At 42.0% G+C, this 14,977-nt stretch overlaps 1 protein-coding gene across 29 annotated transcripts in view; it reads left to right on the top strand.

Annotated features, from left to right (window-relative positions):
* The window catches only part of RBFOX2 (RNA binding fox-1 homolog 2), a 169,633-nt gene that overhangs the window by 137,257 nt on the left and 17,399 nt on the right, over nucleotides 1-14,977 (top strand). For all 29 annotated transcript variants that reach the window (XR_012586164.1, XR_012586157.1, XR_012586152.1 and 26 more), the window contains 3 exons: nucleotides 819-872; nucleotides 9,982-10,074; nucleotides 12,816-12,876. Coding sequence is in view for 20 of the 29 variants with exons in the window: in XM_074580245.1 (XP_074436346.1) it covers nucleotides 819-872; nucleotides 9,982-10,074; nucleotides 12,816-12,876 (208 nt within the window). In the remaining 9 variants the exon portion in view is untranslated. The remainder of the gene's footprint in view (nucleotides 1-818; nucleotides 873-9,981; nucleotides 10,075-12,815; nucleotides 12,877-14,977) is intronic.

Raw genomic sequence — 14,977 nt, forward strand, 5'->3', positions numbered from 1 at the left:
CTTTAGCTTGTAGCTCTCATTTCCCATTTTTGCTCTGTGCTAAGTAGGGAGCTCTTTGTAACCAGTTGTTGAAACAGTGCAGAGTAATGGGGCCCTGCCCTCCTTGGGGTCTCCGGGCTGAGGCAGAGGTCAGAATTCTGTCATACGTGATAAACTTGCACAGGTTATCAACAGCCTGCTGGATAGCAAAAGTTGAAGTCAAATGATCTTTTTCTGAAAAGCAAAAACCTGTTGGGAGTTGGCTGTTTTAATGGTTTCTGAATCAATTCTTTTGAAGGCTTGGAGTTTTGGAAAGTAAAGGGAGGGGGAGGAAAGCAGATTCGGAGTTTGGAATCTGTGAGGCTGGGAGTCTTATGTGACTATTCCCTCCAGAGAAACAACATTACTGTTAAGTTTCTCTTTGTGATAGCCACTTCAGGAGGAAGACGAAATGCTGAATTACATTTGAGAAATGTTGTTAGATGTCTGAGATAAAACCATATAACCATGTCTGAGATGAAATATTAGAATGAGAGAAGAAAGAATTGTTTAGATTAAAAGGGGTAAAAGGAAAGCTGCCTGAAATCCCTGAAACTCTTCTGGAGATTGTTTTTCTTCCTTTAGACTTCTGTGAAAAACCTGGAGTCTGTAACCAAGAGGATCTGCATGTCCTAACCCCAGAGAACTGGGTCACATCAGTGGGATTTTATGCCTTTGCCTGGGTGCTAGAAATGAAAATATTCTCACCTTCCTTCTTGCACTAAGCCAGGCCCAAAAGGTAGGAAAAACGGATTGCCAAAAATAAATATATATATTTTTTTTCCCCCTTGTCTCTGCAGCAATTCGGCAAAATCCTTGATGTAGAGATAATCTTTAATGAGCGTGGCTCGAAGGTAAGTCCTGTTTCTGTACCCGCTTCTCTTGTTTTGATTGCAGAGTAAAAGGCAGTTCATTGCCTAGAGAATGTACTCTGTAGAGATCAGCAGGAATTAGTGTGATGGGGGAAGGGAAAACCTATTTTGGGGACTATGTCCTGTTCCCTCTGACTCCAGACTCTGAGCATGGTCATTTCTGGGCAGCATGTACAAATGCTCCTAGACACTCCTGTCTGTAATGTGGGGTCAGGTTCCCCCGGCCTTTTGAACAAACAGGGAGTCAGTCACTTGAGCCTTCATACCAACCTGTTCCCATTGCATTTGCAATGGGTGCCCTGTGGGGAAGGCAGAATAAGGTAAAACAGCTTTGCGTAATGGGAGACTGTAAGAGCAAAGCCTAACCCACCCACCCCCCCAGCCACATTTCCGTGGCATTGAAATACAGGTCATATCTTATACGTGAAAGGATTTTATTTACTCTGTTTTGCTGACTCGGCACTTCTGAGATACTGACCTTTCATGTTTGAGATATTTGATGCTTAATATAAGCATCCTCGTTCCACTTGCCCTGCCCCATGTGGACCTCTCCCCACTGAATTTGCATTCACACATCTATTTTCATCTTACAGATATATTAAGAGGGAGATTTTGTTGAGGGTTAATGGTAATTTATTTCTCTGGAGATGAGATTTGAAATGTTGCTCAGGTCAGCTGCAGAGAGATTCAGTAATCTTTGTCCTAATTGGCAATTGGTTCTCATCACGTAACCAGTATCACCACAATGACAAATTGATGTGATTCTCTCTCTGCCCAGGAGGTTCAGCACTGGAATAGCAGGGAGTTTTGCAGGTCAGGAGCGAGGTGCATTGCCAAAGCTCTATGGGGGAAGCTTGCACAGTGCATGTCTATACTCTGCTTGACTTAATCAATGCTAAGATTCCCATTTTCAATTAAAACAAAATTTCCCTCCTTCCCCCACACACGTGTGTGCACATGTGTGCATGCACACAAGAGATTTTGAAGTTGCAATTCGGCTAAGCAGTTTTGGTTTAGAGTCTTTGCCTTTCACTTGGATTTGAGGTTCACAGTCTTAAGGTGGCCTCTTTGCTTCAACATATATTCCGGGGTATGTTCATGTTCAGAGCCCTCTGCAGATTTCTTCCCATGTAGCCCAAGATGCATTCTGAAATTCTTCAGTCTCTGTATTAGCTGGAAACCAGAAAGCAGTTGATCTGTATACAAAAGAAATGAGTTAGCCTGTTCTCCGTCCTTTGTTTGTGCTTAATGCCATGTTTTTGTTTTGTTTTAATAAGACAGTCTGAACAAGTATGTCTATATGGCTTAGTTTAGAGAGTTTTACTTCCCTGTGTGGATAAAAATCTATACACTTTACTTAAACAACCAGCTATGCTGAGTTTGTAAATATTTATTCTGCTCTCCGCTGTTCTTCTGATATTTATAGGCCAGAGCTATCTGTGAATTAGTCTTGATTTTAGTAATTTCTGTTTGGCTTTGGGAATAGCCTCTGGCCTCTATCAAATCCTTACTTGTTTGGATGTAATTGCAAAAGAAAGAACAAAAATAACTAGCCTGGCAAAGTGGTGAGCTCTATCCTTCATCCCCCGCTGCCTGTGCTTTCCAGAACAGTGAGTGTTTTCCTCTCCACACATGAACTTCACAGCCCTGTATTAAATGCCCACAGCTGCCCTTTCCCTTCTAGGCAACACTAATGTTGGAGGCTTTCTGTGGAGACTTGATTTATGGCTATGAAAAGTACCTTCTTGTGCAGTTGTTAAAGCCCAAGGCTTCTGGTTTTCAGTTAAAACAAAAATTATTGCTGAAGAGTTCCTTGACAAATTTTATCCCGAACCCTTAATAAATATATGAAAAAAGAAGGCGATCCAAAGAGATGTTCTTGTAGTCCTTGACCATGCAGTTTTCTACTGCTTTTTTTGTCATCTTACAGCAAAAAGCAGTTGCAAAACTGATAGCCTGTATGAGGGATGGGGCAGAATCTGAACAGAATGAGAAAACACCCAAAGAGTAATTTTGTGGTATCTTTGCATCCTTCTCCACCCAAAATAATTCCTGTTTTAAAGAGAATGCAAGATTATTCCTGCTTAGCATGAAAATGGGAGGCCCCAGTGTTTGAGTGGGGTGTAGCTGCACGAAGCACCTGGTATTCACGTAACAATGGAAAAACAACAGTTTGGTGATCTGATGGTGAAGCAAAGGAAATGGATCTTTCTGGAGGCCACTCACTCACTCTTGGGTTCTTCCTCCACCTTAGGAAAAAAAATCTGAATGCATTTTCCTGCCCTGTGGTTTCCATTCTAATCTAATGATATGAAACCTCTCTCTCTTCTTCTCCTCCTCTCTCTTGGGAATCCGAAAGCAGATGCTCCTGCTGCCTGCCTTGTGCTGTGTTCTCAATGCTCCCTTCCCTTCCCCGGGTTCCAAAGGGTTGTAGAGTTTTGTGTATATGTTTTGTAATTATTTAAAAGGTACAGTGGTAAATCCCAAACTGCTCTGGGTTCACCCCCACCCACTGTACGATGGGGTTGAGCAGCGCCTTGTCCCTGCCAAGCTGTGGCAGGAGGTCTCTGCCGGGATCGCTCCAGCGCTGGTTGTAGGAGGGACTGGAGGAAGTGTGCGGGTTGCATTTCTTCCTTTTGAATCCACCTGAGATGACCAGGCAGTTTTCTTCGATAGCTTGGGGGAACTATATCAAACTGGCTGCATCTTCAGGATCTCTGTGTATTTAGGACGTTTGGTGACAAAAGAGAGAGCAGCGTGTGTCCGTCACAGCCACCTCGCACCTCAGGTTCTTGCATTTGGCTTAGGAAATGTTGTTGGTTTGACTTTCTGTGTCACAGCAGAGTAGGAAGCAGTTAATAACTAGTTTTTCTGATTCTTCTCTCAAAGCAATGTGAATTCTTGTTTCCTAACTCAATTTCTGCCCAGATTCAATCTGTTTAGTAGGATTATATGTGCCCTGGTGGGCTTCACACTGATACTGCTTTGCTACATATGAGAAGCAAGATACAAACTTTAAATATCTCCTGTATTTCATTCTATTTTATTCTTGTTTAATAGAATGACATCAGTCTTCCCTTGATGTGTTTGGTTTTTCTGCTTGCTTCCAGGAAACTAGCTGTTTGTTTCATTTATCCTGTTTACCATTACATTTCTAGTTCTGACCCGTTTAAGTGCCTTTAAATAGCATTCTGCTCATGGTTGCAGTTTACCATGCACTTCACTGAACCGAGAATAAAACACCTCCAGAGGAAGTCGAGAGAGAGGATTCCTACTCCTTTTGTAAGTGGAGATGCATCCTCTAGATGCATATTTTGGCACTGTTGTGCTGAACTAAACAAGTGGACATATTTGCAGAATTAATGCAGTCTGCCTGCGTAACAAGTACCCTGTGGCATTTGTAAAGCTGCAGGGGAAGGGAATCCAAGCTTTTTGCTCATCGGCTGCATACCGTGTGGCGTTCCAAGATGTGCCCTCAATGACATTCAGAGACCAAGAGCACGTAAACACGCAGCAAAACCTTGGCTCAAGAGGGAGCATTTTTTTATATTTTTTTTTTTTAGATTTTTAAATGGTAAGAGTTCATATTAAGTTCATGTTTTCAGGATGGCATAAGTTTACGTCCCTCACTGCCTTCCACTTGGGAGACCCAGATCTCCAGATTCTTGTAGAGGACTGAATTGTCTAGAAGCGCTTCATATTTAATTAAAGAATTGGTTGTATAGTAGCTTATGTCTTGTCTTCACAAAGAAATTGCATCTATTGATGAGTGGAGTTCTGTAAGTAAACCCATGCTAACTAAAAACTTGGGCAGAAAGCTGTGTGGAAACACTTAAGGTTTATTTATGTTTGCAGTTAACTGTAGGTTAAGAATATGAATTTAGGTTTTGATAACTGTGCCTAAAAGACTCTATGTTTGCATGTGCATTTATTTCTTCTTTGAATGGATTAGGTGCTTTGCGTTGAGCCACTCTCGTTCTGGACTTAGTTTCCACTCAGTGAAATAGATCCAACCCCTTGTTACATAAAATAAATTGGAGGCCTTGTTTTCATTTTAATTCTATTTTTCTAATTTTTGTTCAGATGTCATCAGTTGAGCCAGAAATACAAACAGCGTTATTAACACAAAGAGGCTTAATAACAAATTAAGTACCAGCAACCAGCATTGCTTTCTCAGGTCACCAAATCCCTTTATAATGCCAATGGCATGAAGGAGGCATGACCTGTGTCCCTTTATCCTAGTTCAGTTTTATGCCTTCAACTCTGCAGTAGTAAACTAATGACTTAAATTAGTCCATACGCTGAACTGGTTTGTTTAAACTTGTATAATTGAGGGTGAAGTTGGTAGCTTGATAGTATAAGCTGATTTACTGCCCCTGTGGGAGCTGCTTCCCAATAGTGCTCGTTTCACTGAGTCCAGGGTGCTAAATTAGCAAAATACCGATGCAGCAGGGGGGGGGAGAGAGAAATGAGCTTGCTTTCTGCCAGTTTAGCTGGTTGAACTTACAGACCATAAGATGATAAGATCCGCGATCGATCAAGGGCGGGAGGAGGAGGAGGAGGAGCACGCAGCCGGGGACAGCATGGGGGCCGTGAAGCCCCTGACCTGAGTTGGCTGGAGCTGCGGTGAAGCCCCAAGCTCTGGCTGAGCTGTGATGCTGGCCGGGCTCCCCCATCCACTCCCGGTTTTGCAGGAGGGATTGGCAGTGGAGGAACATAGCAAGCTGGACTGGGGAAATGATCCAGCTTAAAAATAGCCCTGCAAGTCTTTTGGTTTTTTCCCCTCCTTTTTTTTTTCTTTTTTTTTTTTTTTGTTTGAAGATACATTTATGGGTTTTTTTTAGCCAGATTAATTCCTGCGTCTGGTTCACTAGACTGCACCGATACAGCGACAGGTGCTTTACGTGTATGTGCCTTAATGCACTCCCAAGTGTGGCACGGGCACAGGGAGGAGCTGGAGGAGCGTATGTTTGTGTGCGTAACTTCAACAACGTGTTTCTGAATTTTCTGCTGTGTTTCTGTCAGTGCATTCAGTCCTGCTCATCTCAGGTGGATTATAGCTGAAACCCTCCTACTTTCTCCAAATGCCTTGGAAACAGGTAGCCTAAACTGCTGTCTCCTTGGCCATTTTTTCAGGCTCCTAAAAGTTTGTTTATTGTGGAAATAAGAAGGAGGAAAAAAAAAACGGGGGGGCAGGGGGGGAAGAAAAAACTTGGTTAAAAACAAGCATGCTCCAGTGGTACAAGGCAAAGACGCTGCTGCTGAGGTGACTGGTCTAAACTCTGTGACAAACGAAGGGTTAACAATGCATGGATTTCGAGGGGCTCTGTTTAGTTTCCTTTGGTTTTCTTTTCTTTTTTTATTTTACTTTATTTTTTGTTGTTTTTTGTTTAATTTCTGTGTTCTGGCCACACCCAGGAGAACCGTCTGCTTTTGATTTCTCCCTTAACGGTTACATGGTAAATTTTCTTTCTCATTCTTCAGAGATGGAAACGTTCAATTATATATACATTTATAATTTTTTTTTTCACTGCTCATCATGTTGCTTGTTATTTATTGCAGAGTCTGAGGCCAGACTAAAAGGGTGGCAGTTACTCGGTCTCTTCAGGCCCTTTGAATAAACCTGTGGGTAAAAAGGGGTTAGTCTGGCACTGAAAACTATTCACCAGTCCTAAAAATGTTTGCTGGGGTTATTTAGCGTTTGCTAGGTACGTCGAGGCTTAAACTTATTTTCTGCTTGGGAGAAATTCCTGGCAGTTGCTGGTGGAGAGGAATTGTTGCGGATTTCAGCCTTGTTATCGTAACAGCCTTACTAAACCCAACCTATTTGTATAATCTAAATTTTAGAAACCTTAAGTCGTCTTTTCCCAGGATTGTGTTTTCCCTTCCTCTGGCTCTATACCTACTACTATGGAGCAAACGGGTACCTGCTATAACGCTAAGGTAGTAAATGTTGGATATCTGCTGCCTCTTTTCTTTTTTTTTTTTTTTTTTTTTTTTTAAGGGCAAGACAACCTTGGGAGGGAAAACTGAGAATTGTTTGTTGTATATGTATTTAGGTACAAATTAATCCCTATTCTTTACAGGTCATCTGTGAAAAGGAATTAAAAGTTTTATGTATGTGCTTTTTTTCTCTCCCACATCAAAAATATGTATACATAATTGCTAGTTTATAAATTTAGAAATAACAAAAATGTTAAGCGTGCCTCACCTATTTTTCCTGAAGAAAATTTGAATGTCTAAGAGATATATTAAGAAGACAAACCAAGGGGGCACAAATACTGACTCTGCCATAGTCAACTATGTTGTTGTTAAATCAGCATTGATGTTAAATGGTTCTCAACAAAGAGTTGCACAAGCTCAGGACGGATCTGTCAATAAAACAAAAATTGTGGTTAATTAGTTATGTTGTTCAGAATCAGATTAATTCTGTTTTTATTCACATTGTTTTTTATTTTCATATAGTCTGCATGTGGATTGTACTTTACCTTGAGTTAACATTCCAAATAGTGAAAATTCCTAATCAGTTTAAAGATATTTAATGATAATGGGTTTTTTAAAATCCCATATAGACTTCACTAATTGCAAACAAATGTGAATTAAAATAGTCTTAGTTTGGTTCTAGCCTGCATGGATTAATGCCTAAAAAATTACCTTCCCTCTGCTCTTCAGCTTTCAGTTCACATCATCACCGAAGACATAAATTTCATTCGGTCTCCACAGACTTGTCTAGAACAAACAGAAATTTTAATGTAAAAAGAGAAGAGGGAAATAGAGATTCCTGTTGCAGTCTTTACCTCCCCTCCCCCGCAACCTTTTAAAGATGCTTTTTCCCCATTATATAGAACCAGAGGGAAAGGTGTTGCTCTATTTCTCCGTCTTGCCTTTCTCTGTAGGGGTTCTTTGTAGTGGACACGATACCCTGTCCCTTCATAATCAGCTTTGCTGTTACACCCCCTGCACCCCCCTGGTTCCCTGCACCGTATTTGAGAGTTACATGCAGTCGGGCTGTTTTATTAGGCCCCATCTCTTGTAGCTCCAATTTTAATTCATTTAAACAGAAAACTTCTGTGCTGTTCTAAAAAAGGCATCAGCTTGTTATTTATTTAGCTTTTTATTTATAACTGAAGAAATGAAATTATTTGAAGCTTTAGATTATTGAGATGGAGCCCAAAGGAGCGTTCTCGTTGATCTCAGCATTGCAGTACTTGGCTAAGTTCTTTTATTATTGCTGTTAAGGGGAAAAATAAATATATAAATAAAAGCTGCATTTTACAAATGTGTAACAGTTTTGTGCTGGAAACCTAGCTGTGGATGATAAAGGCCAGCATGTGCAAATGGCTTGGGCTTTTTAAGATTAGTATTGTAAAGACCTTTAAAAAGCACTTGAAGAATGATGGCTTGCCTGTGTCTTGTCGCTAACAGTGCTTAGAAATCATAACGCTTTTTTTTTGAAGGGGAGGTGTCCAGTCTGCACAGAGGGGGCCACGAGGCTAGCAAGCGTGCCATTTCCCTGGCAAGGCATAGCTGTAGATCACTCGCATCACCTCGCTCTCCGGTTAATATCAGGACTTCCCATTGCATCAAAATGCAAGTTTTGGTCCTCCTGCTCCTGAGGGTATCGGAGCCAGCAGAGATTACTCCCTCTCTCTCTGTACGTTAAACTGATACTTGCTTTATACCAAGTCAAGGGAGCCAGTTACCCTTCTCCTGTTCTTAAGACACCCTAAAAGCAGAATGCAACAAAACTTTATTTGGCCCCGCTCTCTGTAATGGCATGGAGTATATCTCATCCCAGTTGTCTGTAGAAAGGTATCATTTGTTACTGGTTAAAATCCTAATTCTCTTAGTCGCATTGGATTTTTTTTAACATCAGTGCACTCATCTCTGTGGGAGGAAGCATGGTCTCTTACCCTGCCCTGTTACGCGACTGCATGAGTTGGCAGCAGCATGAGCATGGAGGGCAGGCGTGTTGCATCTGCCTTCATGCATGCAGTAAACCTAAATTCGTCTAACGAAAAGGACATTCTAGTAGTCCTCAAGCTTTTGTGGTTGCTCCAAGCAGGGCACGTCAATTTTTCTCAAACTTCATGGCCTAACTACATGGAGCTTTGTTACTGTCTATGTTGCAGAGGTTGCCATCTCAGAAAGAAGCCAAGTAAGATGGGTAGCAGGGATGTAGCTGTAGGTCAGCAGTGTCAGACAAAACCTGCCTTTACCGATGAATTGATGTTTAGATTTACACTCAAGTCCAGCACAGTACTCATAGATAGGAAAACTTTGAAACTAGAATACATGATACTCTAAATCTTCATGTTAAGTGATGTTTATTTGATGGTGCCACCTAGAAGCCCCGCTTACTTTCAAGGCCTCATGCATTATTAGGGAAGTTACAGGCATAGGAATAGACATGAGCTGTGCCCCGAAGATCTTAAAAGGGATGATTTACAAACAGCCCTTCCTCTCAACAGTTTTCTAAGGTAGGTAATTATGATTGTCTCATTTTACAGGTGGGAAAAGCAAGGTTCAGTGTTTGATTTGCCCAAAGCTTCGCAGAATTCCTGGTGCCAGGCATGAACTCAGATCGCTGTTTGCTCTTGTAGCAGTTTCTCAAGAGAACGAAGTGCTGCTCAGTGTCAATGTCCTGTACTGTGTCTGGGGCGGGCGGGGGGTCCTGCAAAGCATGTGTGTTAATTAGCAGAGGGGAGAGAAGCCCCGCTTGGGCTTGACCAGCTTGCCTATGTCGGAGCAGGGTTCAGTGTTTTTAAACAAACAAACAAAACAAAACAAAAAAATTGTCTCGAGTAACTTTGTACTTCTTTTTTGGTCTGGCCTCAATTGCTTTTATGTTTTCTTTTTTTTTTAATTACTCTTATTATTCTTATTATGATTACAGTTCCTTTATTTTATTGAATTTAATTTCTTTCATTTATGAAACATGCATGAACCAACAATGTGACTCTAGGAGGTTATTGCTGAGTTGTGCTGATGTCGATTTCATACTGTGATATTTTTTCTCTATTTACCTAGAGATCAGTACTTCAATATATAACGATGTGCATGTTTTCCCCCCTTCTCCCGCTGCATGCAGGGATTCGGGTTCGTAACTTTCGAGAATAGTGCTGATGCAGACAGGGCCAGGGAGAAATTACACGGCACCGTGGTAGAGGGCCGTAAAATCGAGGTGCATGTCTTCAGTAATTCAATTTCTTCTTTATATTTATTCTTTTGATTTCTTTTTGTGTCTTGCTTCACTTATTTCACATTTGGATCCTAGTCTCGTGTGTGCGTGTGTGTTTGTGTCTGTGTCCTTCACCTCCCTGCACTGAAATGTATAAAAGTTTACACCCCTTATGGAATATTTTTATTGTTGTTTTGGGTATTTTTTCTTTTCTTTCTTCTTTTATTAAGTTTTTTTCCCACCCACTCCAAATTTTTGCCCTTCTGCTGTCTTGATTTTTCCTTTGCTTCAGTTTGCGAGGCTCCGATTTCCTGTTACCAGGCCTGAACAAAACTAACTGAAAGAGTACTGTCCGACTTCTAACTCTGTGTCCAAAAAAGAAAGCAGGGGGCCAGCCAGTATTCTCTCTTTCCTCCGAGGCCAGTTCTCCTCCACTTAAGTGTGAGATGATGCCCGTGGTGGGAGGGGAGGGGAGGCAGGGGGCAGAAGCCCTGAGTGGGCTGTGCTACACACACCGCTGGTTTCTTGACCTGACCGTGGTCAAGAGTTGTCTCGGTGAAAGCTAATCCTTAAAGGTTCTAGCTCTCACCCCAGGGGAGCGAAGGGTTCCTGTTGGATGGCCAACATGGCCATGTATCGGGCATGCCTGGTGTTAACCAGTTTGATGTTCCACTGTGTTGAAGGTTAACTGGCGTCTTCCCCTCTCTCCCTCTTTCCTTTAAAAAAAAAAAAAAAAGTACAAATATTAAAACAAAAAAAGCCGCCGTTTTTGAGTAAGATGTCTGCATATTTTGCTTTTTTTTGTTTTGTTTTTTTATTTCCCTTTTCGATGGTTTAGCGTTTAGGGCCCTTCACTTGACTCACTCTTTCCATGGTAACTATACACAATGCTGGCGATGGTACGAGTTGGCGGTAAGTGAAACAAAAGCGCTAGAGAAGAAGCTTTTTTTTTTTAATTTTTCTTAAAATTACAAAAAACCAAATTAAATAAGAAAGAAAAAATCCATCTGCCATCTCACATTAACACTACGAAATGTGATTTGACTTGTTGTCCCCACCCACCTCCTTCCCCCTTCTCCCCCTTTTATTTTCAATGCTGTTGAGTAATGCCGCCTGGACTTTGGATGTACATATCGTTTTGTAGCAGTCTGAGCTGTTTGATTACTGACTTCATGGTGATTTCCCCTTGCACATCTTACTCAGAGTTACTGAACTCCAGTTTGGCTGGTTTTTATTAATGCACCCATTTCCTCTTCTCTCTCTCTCCTGCCCCTTCTATCTGCTGCTCTCTCTTTCTGAGACCTGTTTGTAGCTGTTACTGTTTGTTTTCTCTCTTTTTCTTTCTCTCTCTCCCTCCCTCCCCGGTTTATTTCTTTACTCAGTTAAACGCAGCTGTTGGTCTCTTTGCTGACTGGTGGTTTCTGATCGGTTCTGGCAATTTTTCCTTTAAGTGCTTGTGTTGCACTTTGCTGTAGCAGCTGATTTCAGGCACTCGCTCCATCTTAATGACTGTCTGTGAGACCTTCTCTCCTCCCTCCTCCCCTCCCCACCCTCTGAATCAATTGTGGTGTTTTGTTTTTTTTTCTTTTTTCTTTCTTTTATCTGTGTGTGTTTAACTGCATGCTCTCAGTCTCATCATTGTTGTTTCCCATTCTTTCTTTTTAAATGTGTAATGTTTCTATTGTTTTGGGGCTGAAACGAGAGTAAATGTAGCTCCAGACTCCCCACCCTGTGTATGCTCACCATCCGTAAGTCTCAGGGGCCTGAGGCAGCTTTTATTTTTATATCTGTTTTTTTTTTCTTCTTCACCCTGGCCTCAGTTCCCATGCGAAATGTGTTTTGATGAATTATTGATGTTGTATAAAGACTTCACCCTCCTTGCAAGAACTTTGAGGCTGTCTGACACGGGGCTGCAGTAACTTGGCTTCCAAACTGGTCCATCTTTTCTTTATCAGCACCATCTCTGTGGTAACACCCCACTTGCTTGAGCAATCAAACTGCTTGGAACTATGCAGAGCTCTGTAAAGAGGGTGGAGGGCACAATATAACCAAAAAAAGACCCAGGTCTACAGCTATGTATTTCTTCTTCTTGCTCCATGAAATTTGTGACAAGGGAAAACTAATCTGGAAAAAGATTTGAAAATACTGGGGAGCAAATCGGTGAACGTAGCCCATCCAAACGCTTGGTGGAGTTCCAGAAATTTCCTCAAGCCCTTGGGAGTTCAAATCCTAAAGCTCATGGACTCCAGACTACCTTTTTTCTATCTAAATGTATGCCTGCCAGCGACCTGCCGGGCCCCGTTCCCAATGGTGAGCTTGAGAAACAAGTCAGCTTGTGCATCACCTGGTTCGGTTCCCCTGCCCTGGCTGCAGAAATTATCGCGGCCTCTTGAACAGAACCTGGACAAAACCCTCCACAGTTTTGCCCTTCCAGTCAATAAGCTGAAAATAAGCACGTGCCAATGGGTGGCAGGGTGGCGGAGAATCTGCACTTTACTCTCGTTGGCCTTTTGTTTAATGCATAATTTTAAAGTGCCATGTTTAGCTGTAACTTTTATAATTATAAATGGCAACTGTTAAAAGTAATTTAAAGATTGCATTCTTGTAAAATTAGTTGTTTAATTTTTTTTTGCTCAGAGAAGTATAGTGTGTGTGTGTGTGTGTGGGATCTGAGTTTTCCACCGTTCTCCCTAACGTCCTGTGCTTCCTTCCCTCTCCTCCCCCCTCCCCTTTCTTACTTTTAGGTTAACAACGCCACTGCGCGAGTGATGACCAATAAGAAGATGGTCACGCCATATGCAAATGGTAAGAGAGACCGTTTGTACTAATGACGAGCTGAAAGGTTTGAAGAACGATAAAAGGGAAAAGTCATGACCTCTCCTCAGGACCAAAAAAAAACCCCAAAGAAACCCAATAAACTATAATTTATAGCATTATTCTTCACTAGAACCCTTAAGCGTTTATGGAGGAATAGCATTTTACAGATGGAGAAATGGGAACAGAGAGGAGTAGTGACGTGCTGGATGTGGCCAAGCTGGTAAAGAAACCAAAGACCAATAGGTTGCCTGCCACTGCTGCAAGCTGATGCTGTACAGTGCGATATGCAGTACTCCTGAGCCTTATTGCCATCACGTAGATACCTAAATATGAATGCAGAAGCATAACTTAGGATACATAATTGGATATATCACAGTTTAGGTTCTAACTGTAAAAGTAACAGCTGTCCCCAAGCAGCCGGGAAGACAGAGGCATTGCGCTGCTTGTTTGCTCACTTTTTGTTAGAGACCATGCCTGTGTTCAGTCATGTGCCAGTGAACCTGAATAGAGAAAGAGCAAGTTGTTTGGGTAATGAAGAATCCTGTTTCATCGGGATATCTTGGTTCTTCAGTCTGTGCAGTGATTTTATTGCATAGGCATATATAGCATAAAAAGTCGTTCTTCTCCTGACAGAACTGAATGGTGCTTTGATACAGATTTTGGAACTGAGTCTTTGTCCTGAAACAGGCAGAAAAATTCTTTTTGGTCTGAAAATGTTCCCAAACAGCTTCAACAAGGCAGGAAGCTGCATATAGGTAGCTGTTATTGTGAGAATCCATTTTGATTACAACGTAAGACTTAAAAGTCAGAAGATAACGTATTTTATTTGTGGCTCTGCTACTGACTTGTTGCATGGCTCTTGGCAAATCAGTCTTTTTTTTCGTTACTGAACTGGGGAAACAGGGGCAGGCAGAAAGGCTGGGATTCCGAGTCTCAGTGTCTTAAAGGATCCTGGAGATTTTGTAGTAAAAGGCAACGCAGTCACATTATGTTGCCCTGAAAACAAGGGCAGAAAATCCGTGCGGCTATATGGTAACAAAACTTGGCTTACCTTGCAATGACTCGTGAAACCCTGATAATGGGCAGGAGTATTTTGCTTTTGCAGCAATTTAAAGCTACGCAAAGGTATTTAGTACTAGGGGAGGCTTAAGGCATACGGAGGAGTGGTTGTCCAACTGTTTTCAAATTTAAGGGTTGATGCCAGTCCCCTTGCTGCCACTGCTCGCTTTGAGTATTTTGCCATCAAGGTGAGCAGCGCAGTGGCAGCGTGCCCAGCCTTGCGGAGGGGAACGTGCATTGCATCTCTCGTTGATACCCTACCAGCAGATGAAGGGGTGGTGTTGATGGGCTGCGGTTCACAAAGTTGTTCATAAGGTTTCTAGGCCCATTAGAAGTGTAAAAGTGCAGTAATTGTGTCAGGACTCCAAGACAGAGGAAGAGTATGGATTTATTTAAATAAAAATGCCTGTGTGGTTGCTAGCTGAGCAGCTGAGATCTTCACTGAAACGAATGCTTTGTGGAAGCCAGCCCAGATCATGATGTTAGCTTTACACCCCTTGCCTCTCTTCCCACATAGAAAGGTGGGGGGGAAGACAGATATGTTTCTAGGTCTGTCTGGGAAATGCGTTCGTCCTCATACCCCAGTGATGATTTCTTCAAGCACTATTCTCTTGAAGGTGTTATGGTGATGATTTGCAGTTCTTGCCAGTTACCCAGACGATGCTAAAATCAATTCTCTGGGAAGGCTTTCACCTGAAAAGCAGCATAAAGAAGACAGGAAATACTAAAATAACACGGAGAGAAGAAAATACGAGATGAATAGATGGAATTGCTTTTCTTCACCGTAGTTGTGTGATTTGTTTAGTGAGGAAATTCAGACACCGTTGATTTTTAGCAGATCTCTAGCAAATAAGACAGACGGGTGTTTTGAGAATTTAAGGCTATAAATTGATTAGCCTGAGACGGCAGTCCGGGCTGGTGGTTTTAGAGAGCTTTTGGATCCGCAGCATTCCTGGTGAAAGCAGGGAGGAGCTGGCAGCGAGGTTCATGCAGAGAACGCAGGGTCGCACGGTGTTCGTGGCAAATATGC

Source organism: Larus michahellis, chromosome 1 (genome assembly GCF_964199755.1).
Source record: "Larus michahellis chromosome 1, bLarMic1.1, whole genome shotgun sequence".
Lineage (NCBI taxonomy): Eukaryota > Metazoa > Chordata > Aves > Charadriiformes > Laridae > Larus > Larus michahellis.